This window comes from Dipteris shenzhenensis, chromosome 11, assembly GCF_047967505.1.
Source record: "Dipteris shenzhenensis isolate YYH24624 ecotype China chromosome 11, Dip_SZ_1.0, whole genome shotgun sequence".
NCBI lineage: Eukaryota > Viridiplantae > Streptophyta > Polypodiopsida > Gleicheniales > Dipteridaceae > Dipteris > Dipteris shenzhenensis.
The window spans coordinates 19897423-19912758 of record NC_141606.1 but is presented as its reverse complement, the minus strand read 5'-3'; the positions used below and the strand labels follow the sequence as shown (position 1 = coordinate 19912758).

Genomic DNA, 15336 nt, shown 5'->3' with positions numbered 1-15336 from the left:
CTGAACAGGAGAGAGGAACTGCCTCTCTTGTGCTCCAATAACCACTTGGTTGGAGCTGCCCGCATAAAGAGTTGAAACCTCTCTGATTCATCTCTCTAGGAAGCCAAGTCTCTGCATGGTATCCTCCAAAAAGGACCACTCACTTTTGGCTACTATCCAGGCAGGGATTGCAATAGGGTTGGATACTATCTTACATACACATCATATGCTCATGCACATGGAATATACAAATTTTCAACATAAGTAGGATTACAATGTAATGCATAATATGTAAGCCCCTAGATATGTGTGTATTTTACATTCACACGTGTACTACAAAAATACAAGAACTTGAGTGTCTTCAAATCACATGTAAATGCCACTAAACTTGAAATGTTCCATGCCCTTCAATTGATGGTTGCCCTTCCTCTTACCTATGAATAATTGATGGGATGCTGATTTTGTCTAGTACCCACTTCGATGTCTCTTTACACTCTTTTGGAGTCTCAAATGTTGCAACCCACCATGTGTCATTTTCATATTGGATAAAGAGACCTTGCACAACTTCCTTATCCCCCTAAACAACAATCGATAGGTCAAGGATAGAAGTTGCACGTAGGAGAGAGGAGGAAGGATCACATGGGTTGAAGGATGGAGGAGGAGATGCATAGTAAGAGGCAGGAGGGAGGAGGAGGAAGATAGTAGAAGGAGAAAGGGAAGGAGGGAGAGACAGAGGGAGAGAGGCAACAGTTCAAAATTTAGAAATCTATACAATTTAGAGTATAACAAAGTTCAAGAAATGGACTTATCCAAATTGATTGACATGCCAAAGCTGAAGGCTAAGTCAATGAAAAAAAAAGAAGTCAATAAGGTTTATGATACACAATAACACACCAATTGTATATTGCATGGCCACTTCATTGGGATGGTACAATTTTTGAAGTCAAGCAAGTTAGTAGACTGGTCGAAATGGTTATGGCTAAAGCCTTAAAAAATCTAATGCATAAAACATGAATTTTTTCATGAGGAGTAACAAATTCAATTTGACTCAAGCATAAACTCACTCTTCCTATCTCAATTCTCCTTTTTGAAAAAATTTTACTTGTTCTCTAGAATGCTCTGCTTCATACATCCTAATCCATTTGTGCGTCCTAAGGTTAAGAAAGTTTTCATGTCATCTCCCTCACCCTAACAAAACTTGTGAATGTTGAGTAGCTCATTTTTTAATCACTTGAATGATTCATGAATCCCAACTGAGAGCATAATAGTTTCCTAAGAATTGTGTGCCTTTGTATTTCAAAGGGATACTAGAATTGAGAGTTGAGTGAGGAAGTCCTAATTAGGACTAAGCTTGTGTGTGTAATTAGTGAAAGTGCACTTGGGTGTGCTTTCTGGTATGAGTTGCAACCCCTATGCAAGGAGCTACAACCCTTCTATAGGGATCTACATTAAGTACTTGCAATGCAATGTAAGGAAAACAATTCTTTCTCACTAGAGCAACCATTAGCATAGGCTTACAACATGGACTTTTCATAGACATAGCTTGTGTATTCTTGGAATAGTTTGATGACTATGCTTATCACAACTACAAGTTGATGATGCTCATTCCTTCTTGAACTGCATATTGATGTCAGATTCACTTTGATATGTGTTGCATCTTCTTGTTGGAAATATGTTTATGCATTTTCGTGTTTTTTTTTTTCATTTCATTGTTGATCTCTACATATTTTGAAATACTCACTAAAGGAATTCTTGTCTCTCTAAGGTTGTAATTGGAACTCCTGTATAATGGCTAACATCAATATCATTTGGTAGTATTGCATAAGCTTTTTGTTTACCATTTAATATTGTTAAGATGTTAATATGTCCCATGGTCAATATTGGTAAATTTTCAAACTCATTGGCTCTTTTTGAGTCTTGCTTAACTTCAAAAATTGTACCATCTCAATGAGTTGGACATGAAATATTGTTAAGCTGTGAATTCCAATTCATTAAATTGCAATATCAACAATATTGACATCTCATTAAACATATATTTCCCATGGTTTCCAAACTCATTACAATCAAAGGCCAAAATCAAGCTTTGCATCTTTGTTGAGTATTTTAACTAACAAGTATGCCAAAGACAAAACATAATATGTGTAGACAAAGTCAATGAACATTTATCCGCTAGGGGAGAAATGGGGTTTTGAAGGATCAATGGAATAATTCAATCTCCCTATGGGGTCCCAAGGAGGCATCACCCCCTACCTTGGTGGGTTAAGACCACAATTAAACCCACCATCTTGTTACCTTTACATATAACCTTGAAAGGGGGCCACTCCTTCCAAATACAAAACTTCAATTCAATGCCATTCTTTTGATGTATCACATCTTGTACTTTAGGATCTTTCTCCTTTTGTAATATTTGGCCTTGCAAAATGCTTTCCTTTCTTATTGGCATCTCACATTTACCTTCACACTTTTTTAGTATTGGTTTATTTGTAAAGATAGATGGTTTTCTTCCTCTTTACAAAGAACATCCTAAATTGGTGAAATTTGATGTAATTCATATTCATCTTTTTGAAATTTTTGGATTGTTTTTTGCTTTTGTGAGATATGTTCATCCATGTTGAATTGGCCTTTTCTTGAGCATTATCAACGTCATTCCAATGTTTATTGCATAACCACTAAATCCTCAAATATAGGTTAAATATATTCATTATAGTGTTGGCCTTATCTTGATTTCTTTATCAACAAATGAAATGTCCTCCATGCAAATTTTCTCTCTGTCTTTTGTTTTTCCTCTGATTTCTTATCTTGCAAATGTTGTGCATATATTTGTATAATTATTTTCTTCCATGTCCTATGCATTATCTTACAAATCTTTCCATATATTTGTATGAGTATTCTTTTTACATTTGATATAGTGCCTATTTATCTTCAATTTGTCTTTGCTTTTTTTTTTGGGGGGGGGGGGGGGGGTATTCTTCTATATTTATCTATATTTTGGTTTCATATGTAATTCCCCTATATGATGGCGTAGTGATAATACTCTTAGAACCATTTGAATTATTCTTCCTAAGATTGTTATGCCTTCCCTTTTGTTTGTTTTTTTGTTTTATTACCAATCATGTCAATTTCAACGTCAATTACATTTTTATTTTTTACATTATGATTATGGTACTCTCTTCTAACTTATTGTACTAATTCAATTGTATTTTAATGCATCTTTTTTTTCTTTTTTTTTTTGTGTGGAATGTAGCCTTCTGATAAGTTGATCACCCACTGTGTAACAGCATAGGCCTAGGGAACCTAAACCCTATCATGGACCAAATTTTGTACTAAAGCCTTTCAAGCTCGTTTACTTAATAAATTTGGCATGCATCTTAGATAAATAACCTTTTTGCCATTCACATGTGTATTGTCTACAATTTGCCATTCACATTCGTAATTGGAACTCCTTGTATAATGGCTACAATTCATCATCATATTTGGAGTTCTCGGAGTAGTTTAGTATTTGCATGACTTCTTTCAATTTCATGTAATTGTTTGTCTTTCAATGTACCTCTTCATTTTAGAAGTACAATGTTCCTCTCTTATTCTCTTACTAGTTTAGTATTTGTACAATGTTCCTCTCTTATTCTCTTACTAGTTTAGTATCAGTACAATGTTCCTCTTCATTTCTCTTGGTAGTTACATATTTGCATGACTTCTTTGAATTTTATGTGATTGTCTTTTAATCGTCCCTTTCATTTTTGAAGGACAATATTCCTCTTCATTTCTCTTGGTAGTTTCATATTTGCATGACTTCTTTGAATTTTATGTGATTGCTTGTCTTTTAATCTTCCTCTTCATTTTAGAAGGACAATGTTCCTCTTCATTTCTCTTGGTAGTTTAATATTTGCATGACTTCTTTGAATTTTATGTAATTGCTTGTCTTTTAATTTTCCTCTTCATTTTATAAGGACAATGTTTAGAAATATTTCTTCATAGCCGGCTTTGCAAGACATATTGCTTGTATTTTTCGAACGTGCTATTAACACAATTGCCCAAGTTTGTGGAACATGTTTAGGCACCTTAGTAGTTGATTACTCTTCCGCTAGGATTCGTCCTTATCCTAGTATTTGCAATGCTTGGTGTGCTTTAGGTACAATTGCCCAAGTTTGTGGAACATGTTTGGACACCTTATTAGTTGATTGTCCTTAAGGTAGGATTTGTCTTGTCCTTATCTTAGTATTTGCAATAGTTTCTCTAACTATATCTCACTTTCTTTTAGGGATGCCCTTTTCTAGGGACCTCGTGGAGATCTTAAAGAAACAATGCCACATTGAGTTACCATAATCATGGCACATCAAACAAAAGGATTCCTATCCATCTATTGGTTAAGTCTACACCACCTTTAATGAATGATTCACTAGTAATCTTTGAAATTGGCATGGATTGGCATCTTTCTCTTGGCTATACAATATATAATGGTGAGTTGAATTTTTTCAACCTTTGTTAGATCACAAATTGTTCTAAAATGTCACCTTTGTGCGATTTGAAGTCACTTGATTTTGGCAATGGTAGGATGTCACCTTTATTTCCTTCTTAGTTTTGCAATACGCAAAGTTGGTTCTATGAGTTAGTAAATTTCATTCCATTAAAGTTTAAGCTTTGGATTTTTGTTGCAAGAGTATGAAATGTATATATTGAATTGCTAGAGCCATCAATTGTCATTTTCGTTTTTTCAAGTCTATTGATTCAAGTCACATTGATAAATCTATGAGATACTTTTTGCAAACTTTCTACCTTTCATTTGTAATTATTTTTAGTTTTTTTATACAAAATTCGATAAGAGGCTCAATAGAGTTTGGGGGCTAAGGCGAGGGGTTGCTTGGTGGAAGAAGGGGATGGCAAACTGGAAGGACTGTAAGGTGGGAAAGGTAAATTTCTTTCTTTGAAAAACCTTGAATCAGTGGCTCTAGATGCAAGCCACGCTGGTGAGATGAAAGCAGATCAGCTCAAGGTGTGCCTTACGTGGAATCACTCCTGAAGAAATCATGCACCTATGTTCAAAGTGCCCAACTGTTAGGGAAATATGGAAACGGTTGGATACTCGAGCCTGATGGCAAGGTTTGCCATCAAGGCACAATGGAGATTCCCGAGTTAAGGGAGTGTGTCAAATTGCCCTCCACTTTGACAATTTGCTAGCCATATCTAAGGGCAACAATGATTTTAAGGGTTCGGGGAATTAGGATCAAGATGGTCTTTAAACATGGAGTTCAAGCAAGTTTTAAGATAAAGGCTATTCTAATGATCATGAAAGTGTACCTAGGAGATTTTAGGGAGCTTTTGAACAGTTCAAACCCAATCGTCCACCACATCATCCTCTCAACAATTGAGGCAACGTTTGGGCTAAGATAGGTTTCGCTTTGCATTGCATAGGCCCCGAGCTCTCGCCCCCAAGTTGGCTAAATTTTATAAGTGTCCTTTTGTTAGGAGACTAACCCTCACATTTTTCTAATGAAAAGCCACTGTTTTTTTTAATAGTGCTTACATGCATGTAAAAGTACATATATGTAAGCTAAGTGAAGTGAAGGAAAAGTGGCTTACAAGAGATGTGAAGATGGTAAGGGAGGTTAAGGGGATAGGGGGCTACTAAGGAAGGTAGAATAAATAGGAAAATAGCCAATCATTCACTAATTCCTTAAGAGTGCTTTGATATTCCTCAAGAAGAGCCAAAGAGGAGAATCAATAAGAGGGCTGAAGCAAAATTGCTAGTGCAAGTTCATACACAGTCATTGTTTGTACACCTATAGTTGCATATTTAATATAGGCCCCACCAAATATGTGTACTTGCTCGACTTTAATCCCTATTAATTAGTTCCTCCCATAGAAACCTCTTGATTTCAAAAACATTTTGAAACAATCGTTGGAATTCTACTAGACAAAAATTCTTAATTGAGACTATAACCTATTCGATTGTTGACCTCAAACAAAAGCCACTACATTAAGTGGAGCACATCACATAGGGCAAAGGGAGGAGGGCCACTAAAAGGAGGGATGGTGGGCCACAACATCCAAGCTTTCATCATGGAGGAAAACACATAAAAATTGCACATTTTTTATATATTGGGCACTATACCCATCAAAAATGTAAAACGGGTGTGCGGCTTAGTACCCCCACCTCCCTTCAAGACCCTAGAGAAGTGTGTACCTAACCTTTCTAGGTGACAAGACTCCCTCCTACTCCCTCCTCTACTTTAAACATCTTGAGTAAAAGAAATGGGAGGGAAATAGTTGCACATGAAAAACGTCAAGAAAAGGAAGCATTTTTTTACTTTTCTATCCCATCACAAGCCCTTTTGCAATGAGTGGGATGAGAAATGAGGGCTTTTTTTTTAACATAACTCCATTTAAGATCAACATAATATTAGCATTGCTAATGATAGGACTCATTTGTGAAATAGATCCCTTAAATTGTGTATTAACCCTCCCCCTGTCTAATGAATACCTAATCGACCCATGCAAGCCAAGCTTAAAGACTATCCTACAGGTTGAGGAGATTAACTCAGCATGAGTTAGTTAGGCCTTGTAAGCTAAAACTAATGATGAATTAATTGAGTAAATTCTCCTATGAATTACAAGGCTTAATAAGATAATCCTATAATTTGAGAAATTGGGCCTTGTAAGCCAAAACTAACGAGGAATACTTTTGAAGGTGAATGAAGGAAATGCTCCCAAATCTCTTTGGGATCTTTAGTGAAACCATACACAACGATAAAGCTCTCGGCCAAAATCTAATAGATAAATTAGGTGAGGAGGAACTGAACACATGATACTTTGACAGAAGATGCCTGACAATAGCATAAGCCCGGAACTCCCTGTCCTATATAACGCAATTCTGCCTGACAGTAGCCTAGGCCACCTACCCCGCCGATTTTGTTTACCTCACGAAGATCAGAGGCTATGGAATAAAGTTTCAGTCCTAGCTCCACATCCAATTGTACACACATCCCAACCTTAACAGGGCGATGAGAAATAAAAACCACAAATTACCTGGGTGTCAGGATACCGCCTGCAGACAGTAGAGGCACAAGCGCCTCGTACGCTGCAACCAAATTTCAAGCAGAAGAACCAGTCTTGCTATCCCTGCAGACCACTGTAGACTAGTAACAAAAAACAATAGCTACAGTGTTAAGAAAAACAAAATTGCTGCCAAGAGTATTTCCTGAACTACTTGAAGCTACTAAACAATCCTGATAGGACTTCGTCAAATGACAAAGTCGAAATTTTGTCAACAACAATAGACAATACACGCGGAAAATTACCACGGACGTCACGCTAGACATGGACGCTTACCATACCGACAGCAGAGGGTACTTCACACGTACGTACCATGGACCTCTCGCTTTACGGAACATCGGTTCTCAACCTGATACAGTGCACAATGCACCATTAGAATAACAACAAAACTTCACATTCTGCAACTAAACATGAGCACTAAACGTAACTCGACACACACACCACGCATTCTCGCAAATGTCGCAACGTATCATTACTCACAACCACGGACGGTCGAACAATTCGGAACCTCTTTAGCATACAGCACATCCAACTTTTAACTTAAGTTTGAGTACCAATAAACGGTATCACAAAACTGTACTGCACGAGTGGGAAAATTTTCTTGCTTGGAGGCCGTGTATTATCTTTCAATTGATCATTCCGATTATAGATAACTTAGCGTGAAATTTACTTCACTTGATTGCCATCAATAAGACGGAACCCATTAGTATTTTGCTTTTAAAGGATAGCTATTGTCTTAATTGTTATGGAGCCTTAGAATATTGGTCGAAAGAGTGAAGATCTTGTTACTTGGAAATGTATTTACAGTTACGCATCAAAAATTTTTGGTTGCGGCATCGGATTTACAGGACATTAGGCTTGAGTTCAAGGGTGTGACAATCTGTTGACCGATGGATCTGAGACTATCAAGTTCTTTTGGCAGAGCTGCTAGAGCCCACGGTACGTGCTGCCGCTTTCGAAACAGGAACTCGATGTAGGCGACACCGAAAGGATCCAGGATGGTTGGTAGGAGAGCACAAACAAACCTTCGAGCAAGGAGTCACAACGGGAGGCTTCTCCACGCCGGCAACAAAAGTTGGCCTTGAAGCGAAGCTGATGCGTCTGCCAGGAACAGGAGGCTTCTTTGAAGTAACGAGGCAGGACTTCTTAGGCGCTTCAACGTTCTCGGACTTGGGAGCCAAAGGCAAAAAGCTAGAGGCCCGCATGGTGGATAACTGCAATTCAACAAGTGCGAAACGGTAAGCAACTAAGTGGGAACTTCTAAAGCAGGAAGATGAAGCTGTGAAGATGATCTTCAAAGCGTGGAAAATAGATCTAAAGACATACGCTTACGAAAATACCACCGACACAGGAAGACTTTGTCAACACGTTTAAGAAACCTCTCTCTCTCTCTCTCTCTCTCTCTCTCCCTCTCTCTCTCTCTCTCTCTCTCACACACACACGCCTAGGTAGCCTGTAAGAAATACTCCCTCGATGTACGCATACCCTCTCCCCTCAAGCCATGTAGGAAATACACAGCCCCTCCCACTCTCCCTCCCTCCCTCATGCCCATGTAGAAAATACAAACGCACACCACCTCCGTCTCTCCCTTGTAGGAAATACAGGCACACAAGCCTCCCCTCCTTACCTCCCTCCGTCCCACGCCCACGTAAGAAGTAGAGAAGCACACTGTCCCCTCCGTCCCCACGCCCACGGGCACACCCTCCGGCCGGCGCCATCCTTCCCTTCTACGAGCACATCCCGCAACGAGACACGCCACAAAGAGCACGCAGACGAGAAAAAGAGCCACAGCAAGAGTACGCAGGCAAGAAAACGTCGGACGAGCAACAGCAGAGCAAGCGGTATGAGGAAAGAGAAGGGGGGAGAGAGCGCACCTTAAAGCAAGAACCGGAGCGAGGGCAAAAAGGAGGCGGGCGAGGCGAGGAGGGCAGGAGGCAGAGAGGCAAGGGGAGGGGAGGGCGGGGGAGCAGAGGCGAGGTGGCTATGGCGGGGGAGCAGAGGCGAGCTGGCTATGGCTGAGTTTGCAGAGGGTGGCGGAAAGGACCTTGGAAAGAGAGAGGAGTGAGAGGCAAAGCGAGGAGAAGCGTGCAGGAGACACGTATTTATAGCAAAAAAAGCCCTTGGATTTTGCCGTAATATTATTGGTAAATTTCTTTTTTTTTGTTCAAAGGTCGGGGGTAAAAGGCACAAGAAACGTGGAGCGGGACCCGCCCCGCACTTCCCGCCAAAGCAATCACAGCCTGGCACGGCGACGTCCTCTAGGCGAACCCCCTTATGCCGGGTCGCCCACGCCGTTCACGGGGCCCACCGCGGGCCACGTCGGCGGAGATGCCGCCTCAGTACGCGACAAAGCAACCACTAATAAACTGCCCGCCGCCCCCAACAAAACCGCCAAACCGCCGCCTGCCAAACCCGCTTTCTGCCGCCCGCGAAACCGCCCTTGAAACCACCGGCTTGTTCCACTGGCGGTTTTGGCGGCTCTCTGCCCGGTGTCGCCTCCGCAGACGGCCATCACATAATAATGTCATGCCAGGACCTGCCAACAAGATGAGGCTCAACTGCCATTTCGAATACCCTTTTTTGAAATGTCCTTCCTCTCTGCGTCGGTGCCCCGTCCCTTTCACCGCACAACCCCCCCCCCCCCTTTCTATGGGAATAGCTTCCGTCAGTCTCATATTTTTTCGAAGCTTTTACCCGGCCAATGTTCCCCCAAAGAAAACCAAGGTTTACTTTTTAGAACAGTTTCCCGCTTGAGGCCAAGCTAGCACATTTGTGTTTTACCCTTAGAGTCAAGACTCAAGAGCAACCAAGAGTTCCCACAAATTCAAGAATGCAAGTCTTTTGCAGGTTGCTCGTTTTTGCAGGACACGGAAGCTGAGAATGGATAGCCCAAGTGAAGTGGCCCAAAATCCATCTCCAATAGGGCAAAATTTGCCAAGTATTGGCACCTACAATCACAAGGAAGGATTTTGAGTGTTGGCATTTCATGGCGTTCCATAGCAAATATGCCGACTTCATAGCCCATGGGAAAGCGCTCTTAAGCAAAATGGCCTCCACTTCTATAATTCCCACAAGCAACCACCACACCACATAGCAGTCTCCAACCAAGGATTTCAAGGCCACCTGCACGTCCACTTATCAAAAACCTACCTGCCTGTCCACCTACATATCTTGCAGTCCCATAATATCCTTCTCAACAACGCAATGACCTTCCCAACATTTACTCGTCCATGCCAAACAAATGCCTCAACCTTTTGTGATGAGAACCTTTTACTTGGATTCTCCTTTTGTGAATTTCAACGTGTAATTATCATAAGGTTGCTGAAAGGTTATGTCAAGCTAAATTAAACCATAAGCTAAATAACACAAGGAGGTGCTCTATATACATAAGGACGATGGGCAAGACCCCTCTCCGCAAGCTAACAGTCAAATCTTGATTCAAGCATCTTGCCCAGAAGGAGCCGAGATTCACAGACTTGAACCTCAAGCATGGGCCGGCATGGTGGAGGAAAAGATGGAGTCACTTTGGCAAAGCTGTTCGATAGGCAAGGTGAGATTTCTCATGTGGAAAGTAATGAACTTGTGGGTGCCGATTTGGGGGAAGCTAGCGAAGTGCCTCCCAGTGAACCCAATATGTAGAATCTGCAGCTCGGCATCCAAGTTTGTAAGGCATCTATTTTGGAACTGTCCCATGACGCGAGAAGTATGGCGAAAGGTAGAGGGAGTTGTCAAGAGCACAAGTATGATGTCGCAGTTTAAGATAGGAGTAACATGGAGAGTTGTCCTCTTGGGAGATACGTACAAACTCCCCTCCATGCAAGCGGCATGTTGGCCAATGATTAGGGCAACGGTTCTCCTCGTTGTGTGGGAGACTAGGAACCAGTCCCTGTTTCAGCACCAAACATAGAAAGGGCTAAGAGCCTCGTACGTAATATTCAGGTGGCAGCGTATTTGCTATTTAGTCTAATTGTAGTAGAGAAGGGCCCCCTAATTAGTGCTATGCTGAAGGTCCTTAAGTGAGCAGGCTAGTGGGTGTCAGGCTGCGTGTAGTGCTGGTCCTAGGCAGCTAGCCCAATCCGAACCCATTTTTGTATGATTGGTCTTTCTTTTTAGGGTTGACCACCGCCTTAATCTACGAGGCAGTTTTATTTATTTATTTTAAAAAAAAGGTATGTACGATTCCCAATATATTACCCATGGGCTATAGGCATGTGTGCACTTTTGTTGTAAGCTAATTGCAAAATCTCTCTAAATTTCTTTGTAGGTCATAACAACCTTCACATTTAGTGCCCGTGCCACACTAGCATTCTTATCCCAAAAAACCTTCAAATTTTATAGAAAACCTCCAATCAAAAATGATTTTTGTAGATACCTTTCACATAGGTCTACAAAGAAATAAACTCTAGTCAATACATTCACACCATTGCGTACCCATTCCATCCATCCACATCTTGGTTCTCAAAAGTCTAGACTATGTCTTACACCAGCAGCACGTCCCATAGCATCAACATTCACATGTGTTGAAATAAGCTCGTTGAATTTTCAAGCTTCCTGAAAGTCCATACCAATGTTAAGAGAGTGTGTAAGCTTCACGCCATTTTAGAATTTTGAAGTTGCTTCTAGAAAGTCCAAAACAATATAAGAAAGCTATCCTTTATGTCATGACGTGGAGCCCTCACACGATCTTTTAATTCAAATAAAAGAAGCCTTGCTTTGGACTTTGGGGCAAAGGCTTGCACGATCTTGTATCTCAAAGACCCACCTCAAAGTTTGGGATCCTCTTTGTTAAATTTCTAAGACTAATCTAAGTATTCCATAATTTAAAGGCAAGCCAAACTCCAAAATTCAAGAAGTGATCCAATTTTTTGCAAACGACAAGAGTAGGTGAATTTGTGGCCCCTACACTTGATTATGCTTCCTAACCACTCTACCTCCTACCTTTCATTGCTTCTAACCTTGGTCCATTCCAACTCGCACCCTGGCCCTTCAAGAGGCTCATCTTGGTAGTTTAAAGTGTCTCTCTGTCATGCACTAAAGCACACCCACAAAGTCCAACCCTCTACCTTTCATTGGTTCTACCTTGGCCCTTTCCACTCACATCGCCCTTCAAGAGTCTCATCTTGGTACTTAAAAGTGTATCTCCATCATGCACCCTAGCACTCCAATTCGCTAGCTTCAAGACTCTCACCTTGGCAGTTTCCAACTCACATTGCCCTTCAAGAGTCTCATCTTGGTACTTAAAAGTGTCTCTCACCCACTCCAATTGGCTAGCTAAAAGACTCTCATCTTGGTACTAAAAAGTGTCTCCATCATGCACTCATGCACACCCACTCACTCCAATCCACTAGCTTTCATAAGTTCTACCTTGGCCCATTCGAGCTCACATCTCACCCTTCAATAGTCTTGTATTCGGACTTAAAAGGGTCTCTGCATCATGCATGATCCTCTCAAGATAGCTCCATCCACTTTACCATGACCTTATTCTCAATATATTTCCTTCCATTCCTACTTTTACCATATATGATCTATGTGAGCTCCACTCAACACTATTGACATGTTTAATTCATGTCCACCCATGGAGCTTCTATTCACACTAGCTTAAAGGTTGATACTACTCTATCACGCTTTATACACTGGATCTCTTTATCTTCAAGAAATGACTTTAAAATAAATTGCTCCATCATGAGCATTGTACCTCCTTGATGTATTTCCTTCTTTTTTGTTTATAGGAATACTTTCAATGTGACTCAATTACATGCGCATTTGCTCCATAAGTCATTTCTTGGCTTGCGGATTGTGATCTTTAGTTTGTAAGGCATAGATGATTGTCACCCCCCATCATGTGTTGTAAATTATCTTTACTCAACACTATTCTCATGGTCTCCTCATGCACCTTCTAATCCCGTTTGGTTTAAACACCAAAATACTCCAACTTGTCTTATATGTTGGTTGTTTTATCTTTATGAAATATAATTTTTTTAATAAGGTTTGTCAATGCATGGAACAATACTAAGGTTTGACTATCTCACAAATGTTTGCTCATTCACTTTTTCCTCCACTATCCATGACTTTTATGTTTCTTTTCTTATAGGTGGCAATCTTTGAATATCTCATCACCCACATGTCCTTTCTTTGATGCTTTTGATATCTCAACGTCACTTTATGAATAATCCTCGATGACATCATCAATCTACGCGTGCAAGCCTTGAGGCTATTTTTTCGTTAGGCCAGGCCTAGGAAGCCTTTTAAAATAAAAGCTTCCATACTTTTACCTTAGATGTGTCCTTTCAAGATTCAAGTTAGTATGTGTGTTGAACAAAATAATATGAGTTGGCATTCAAAACCCCACCATGTGCAATCTTTATACTTTATGAAAAGTAAACCTCTCTCTCTCTCTCTCTCTCTCTCTCTCTCTCTCTCTCTCTCTCTCTCTCTCTTGTTGGGGGTATGTGCATAATTTTAGAACAAGCACGCAAGTCATACTAAAAGATTCTATGGATTATCTACATTTATAGGTATATATGTATTGACAATATCAATAAAAAGAAATCCTTTTAATTCATATCCAACAAATCATACTAAAAGAGTCTATGGATTGTTTGCATTTATAGGTGCTTATGTATTCACTGTATAAATAAAAAGAAATTGTTTTAATCGCTTTAATGACCTTCATGTGGTCATTCAAATATTGTAGATAGTCTTGATGATGGAGTATCCTCTAGATCCTCTAAGGCATGTGTAAGTCATTATACTCATCATTGTCTGTGTCATAAATGTTATCTTTGACGCCATAGATATTTGAAATTTGCGATAAAATTTATGTGTACAACTCAAAATTTGATTAAACTCTTCATTTTCTTAAAATTACAGCTTCATATATAAATGAATTCTATATAACCTCTACTAGTGTTACAATATATTGTATAGTTTTCATTTCTATTTTGGACGATTTGAAAAATATTCAATCCAAGTATACTAGGATGCCTTATTGGTTGTATCGAAGCCCAACAAGTGCCATCAAGCATTAAATACCAAGATAAAATGTGGTACCAAGGGTGCAAACGATCATTTCTCAAACTTTGTACAGCTTCCACTGTTGGTTTTTCTACTTTACCGGATCAAAGATACCATCTTGGGGTGGCATGTGTGTATGTTAAGTTTTTTCTTACAAAGAGTCATGCTTAGTCCAAGAGAGGGAGTAGCTAGTACATAATATGGTTTCAATAAGACGTTCTCTTGAAAAAAGAGACCTATAAAAAAATCATATGGATTGAATAAAGATCTTCTCTAAAGAAAGAAAGTATATTACATAGACCTCAAATGTAACTCAATAAAAACTACGGTTTGACCCATGTAGCCACAAACAAAACATGATGCCATACAAACGTCATATAATAATGAACACTAATGACAAAATAATATGGCACAAAGCACCAAGATTGAACATGGTTTCCTGCAATCATCACTTGTTTTAAAAGTGAACTAAACAATGATCATACCCTTCATTAAATGAATGTGAAAGTCCCACTAATTCATAGTACATCAAACTTTGGATCATAGTTCCCCTCATAAACTAGGCAAAAGTTGAAATAGTCTTTCCCTATGTTTAAAGCATGACCGTTGTAAAAATGCCCTTACCAACAACGAGTTCCACATGCATCCTACTATTTAATATATTAACCAAATTGAACTTTTGTTATTATAGTTTTCCTCATAAACTAAGGAAACAATTGAAATAGTCGTTCTCTATGTTTAACGCATGACCTGTTATAAAACCCTTACCAACAAGTTCCATGATGAGCACATGCATTGTTACGTCAACCATAATCCTGGCATTGTTTGGTGTGGTTACAATGAAGCGGGAAACCAAAGGGCTCGATAGTGCTTGCATCAATAGGGAGTGCGATATTAAGGCCTAAAGGGTAGTAAGGTTCTAAGGTTCATTATGGATATGTGGCACTCAATTGGGCTCCAAGTGGCAAGCACTAGGTTTAGGGGAGATTCTAGAGGGAGGCTTCCAAAAAGAGAAGGAACTGAGGGTAAGAGTTCATGCATGTAGGCTGCAAGGAGGACTCTAGAATCGTGGCTGGGTGGAGAATCCAAAAGAGCCCTTTATGGTCATGTTACAATGGTATCAGAGACGTTTTTGAGAGGCTCTTCGAAATGATGTGGAGACTGCAACCTCAATGATCTTATGGCGTGATCGTAGAGCAATGTGAGAAGCCAAGTGGGATCTGTTGTTAAGAGAAGCATATCGTTTGTGCAGGGATGAGTGCTGGCACTAGTGTATAATTTTTGGAGGGCGAG

General features: G+C 39.9%; 1 protein-coding gene across 5 annotated transcripts; it reads right to left on the bottom strand.

Annotated features, from left to right (window-relative positions):
• Positions 1–289: 289 nt before the first annotated feature.
• Positions 290–9090, bottom strand: LOC147896740 (uncharacterized). 5 transcript variants are annotated; one of them, XR_015541738.1, is made up of 5 exons: positions 8904–9090; positions 8055–8243; positions 7306–7378; positions 7003–7112; positions 290–556 (listed from the first exon to the last, which is right to left on the bottom strand). XR_015541738.1 is itself a non-coding variant. In XM_087381115.1 (5 exons), exons 2-4 carry the CDS (start codon positions 8232–8234, stop codon positions 7010–7012), a joined length of 303 nt encoding a protein of 100 aa, XP_087237241.1. In that variant the 5' UTR covers positions 8235–8243; positions 8904–9090; the 3' UTR covers positions 290–556; positions 7003–7009. The 5 variants fall into 5 exon arrangements, 3 of the variants coding, with proteins under 3 accessions (XP_087237241.1, XP_087237242.1, XP_087237240.1); XR_015541737.1 differs by having other exon boundaries at positions 7342–7378; XM_087381115.1 differs by having other exon boundaries at positions 7003–7095; positions 7342–7378.
• Between the last annotated feature and the right edge of the window lie 6246 nt (positions 9091–15336).

Coding starts and splice junctions, on each gene's coding strand:
- LOC147896740 (XM_087381115.1), bottom strand. CDS start 8,234: ATGCGGGCCTCTAGCTTTTTGCCTTTGGCTCCCAAGTCCGAGAACGTT. Junction 7,379..8,054: donor TTGTGACTCCTTGCTCGAAG/GTTTGTTTGTGC, acceptor GCACTGTATCAG/GTTGAGAACCGATGTTCCGT. Junction 7,096..7,341: donor CGTAAAGCGAGAGGTCCATG/GTACGTACGTGT, acceptor AGTGGTCTGCAG/GGATAGCAAGACTGGTTCTT.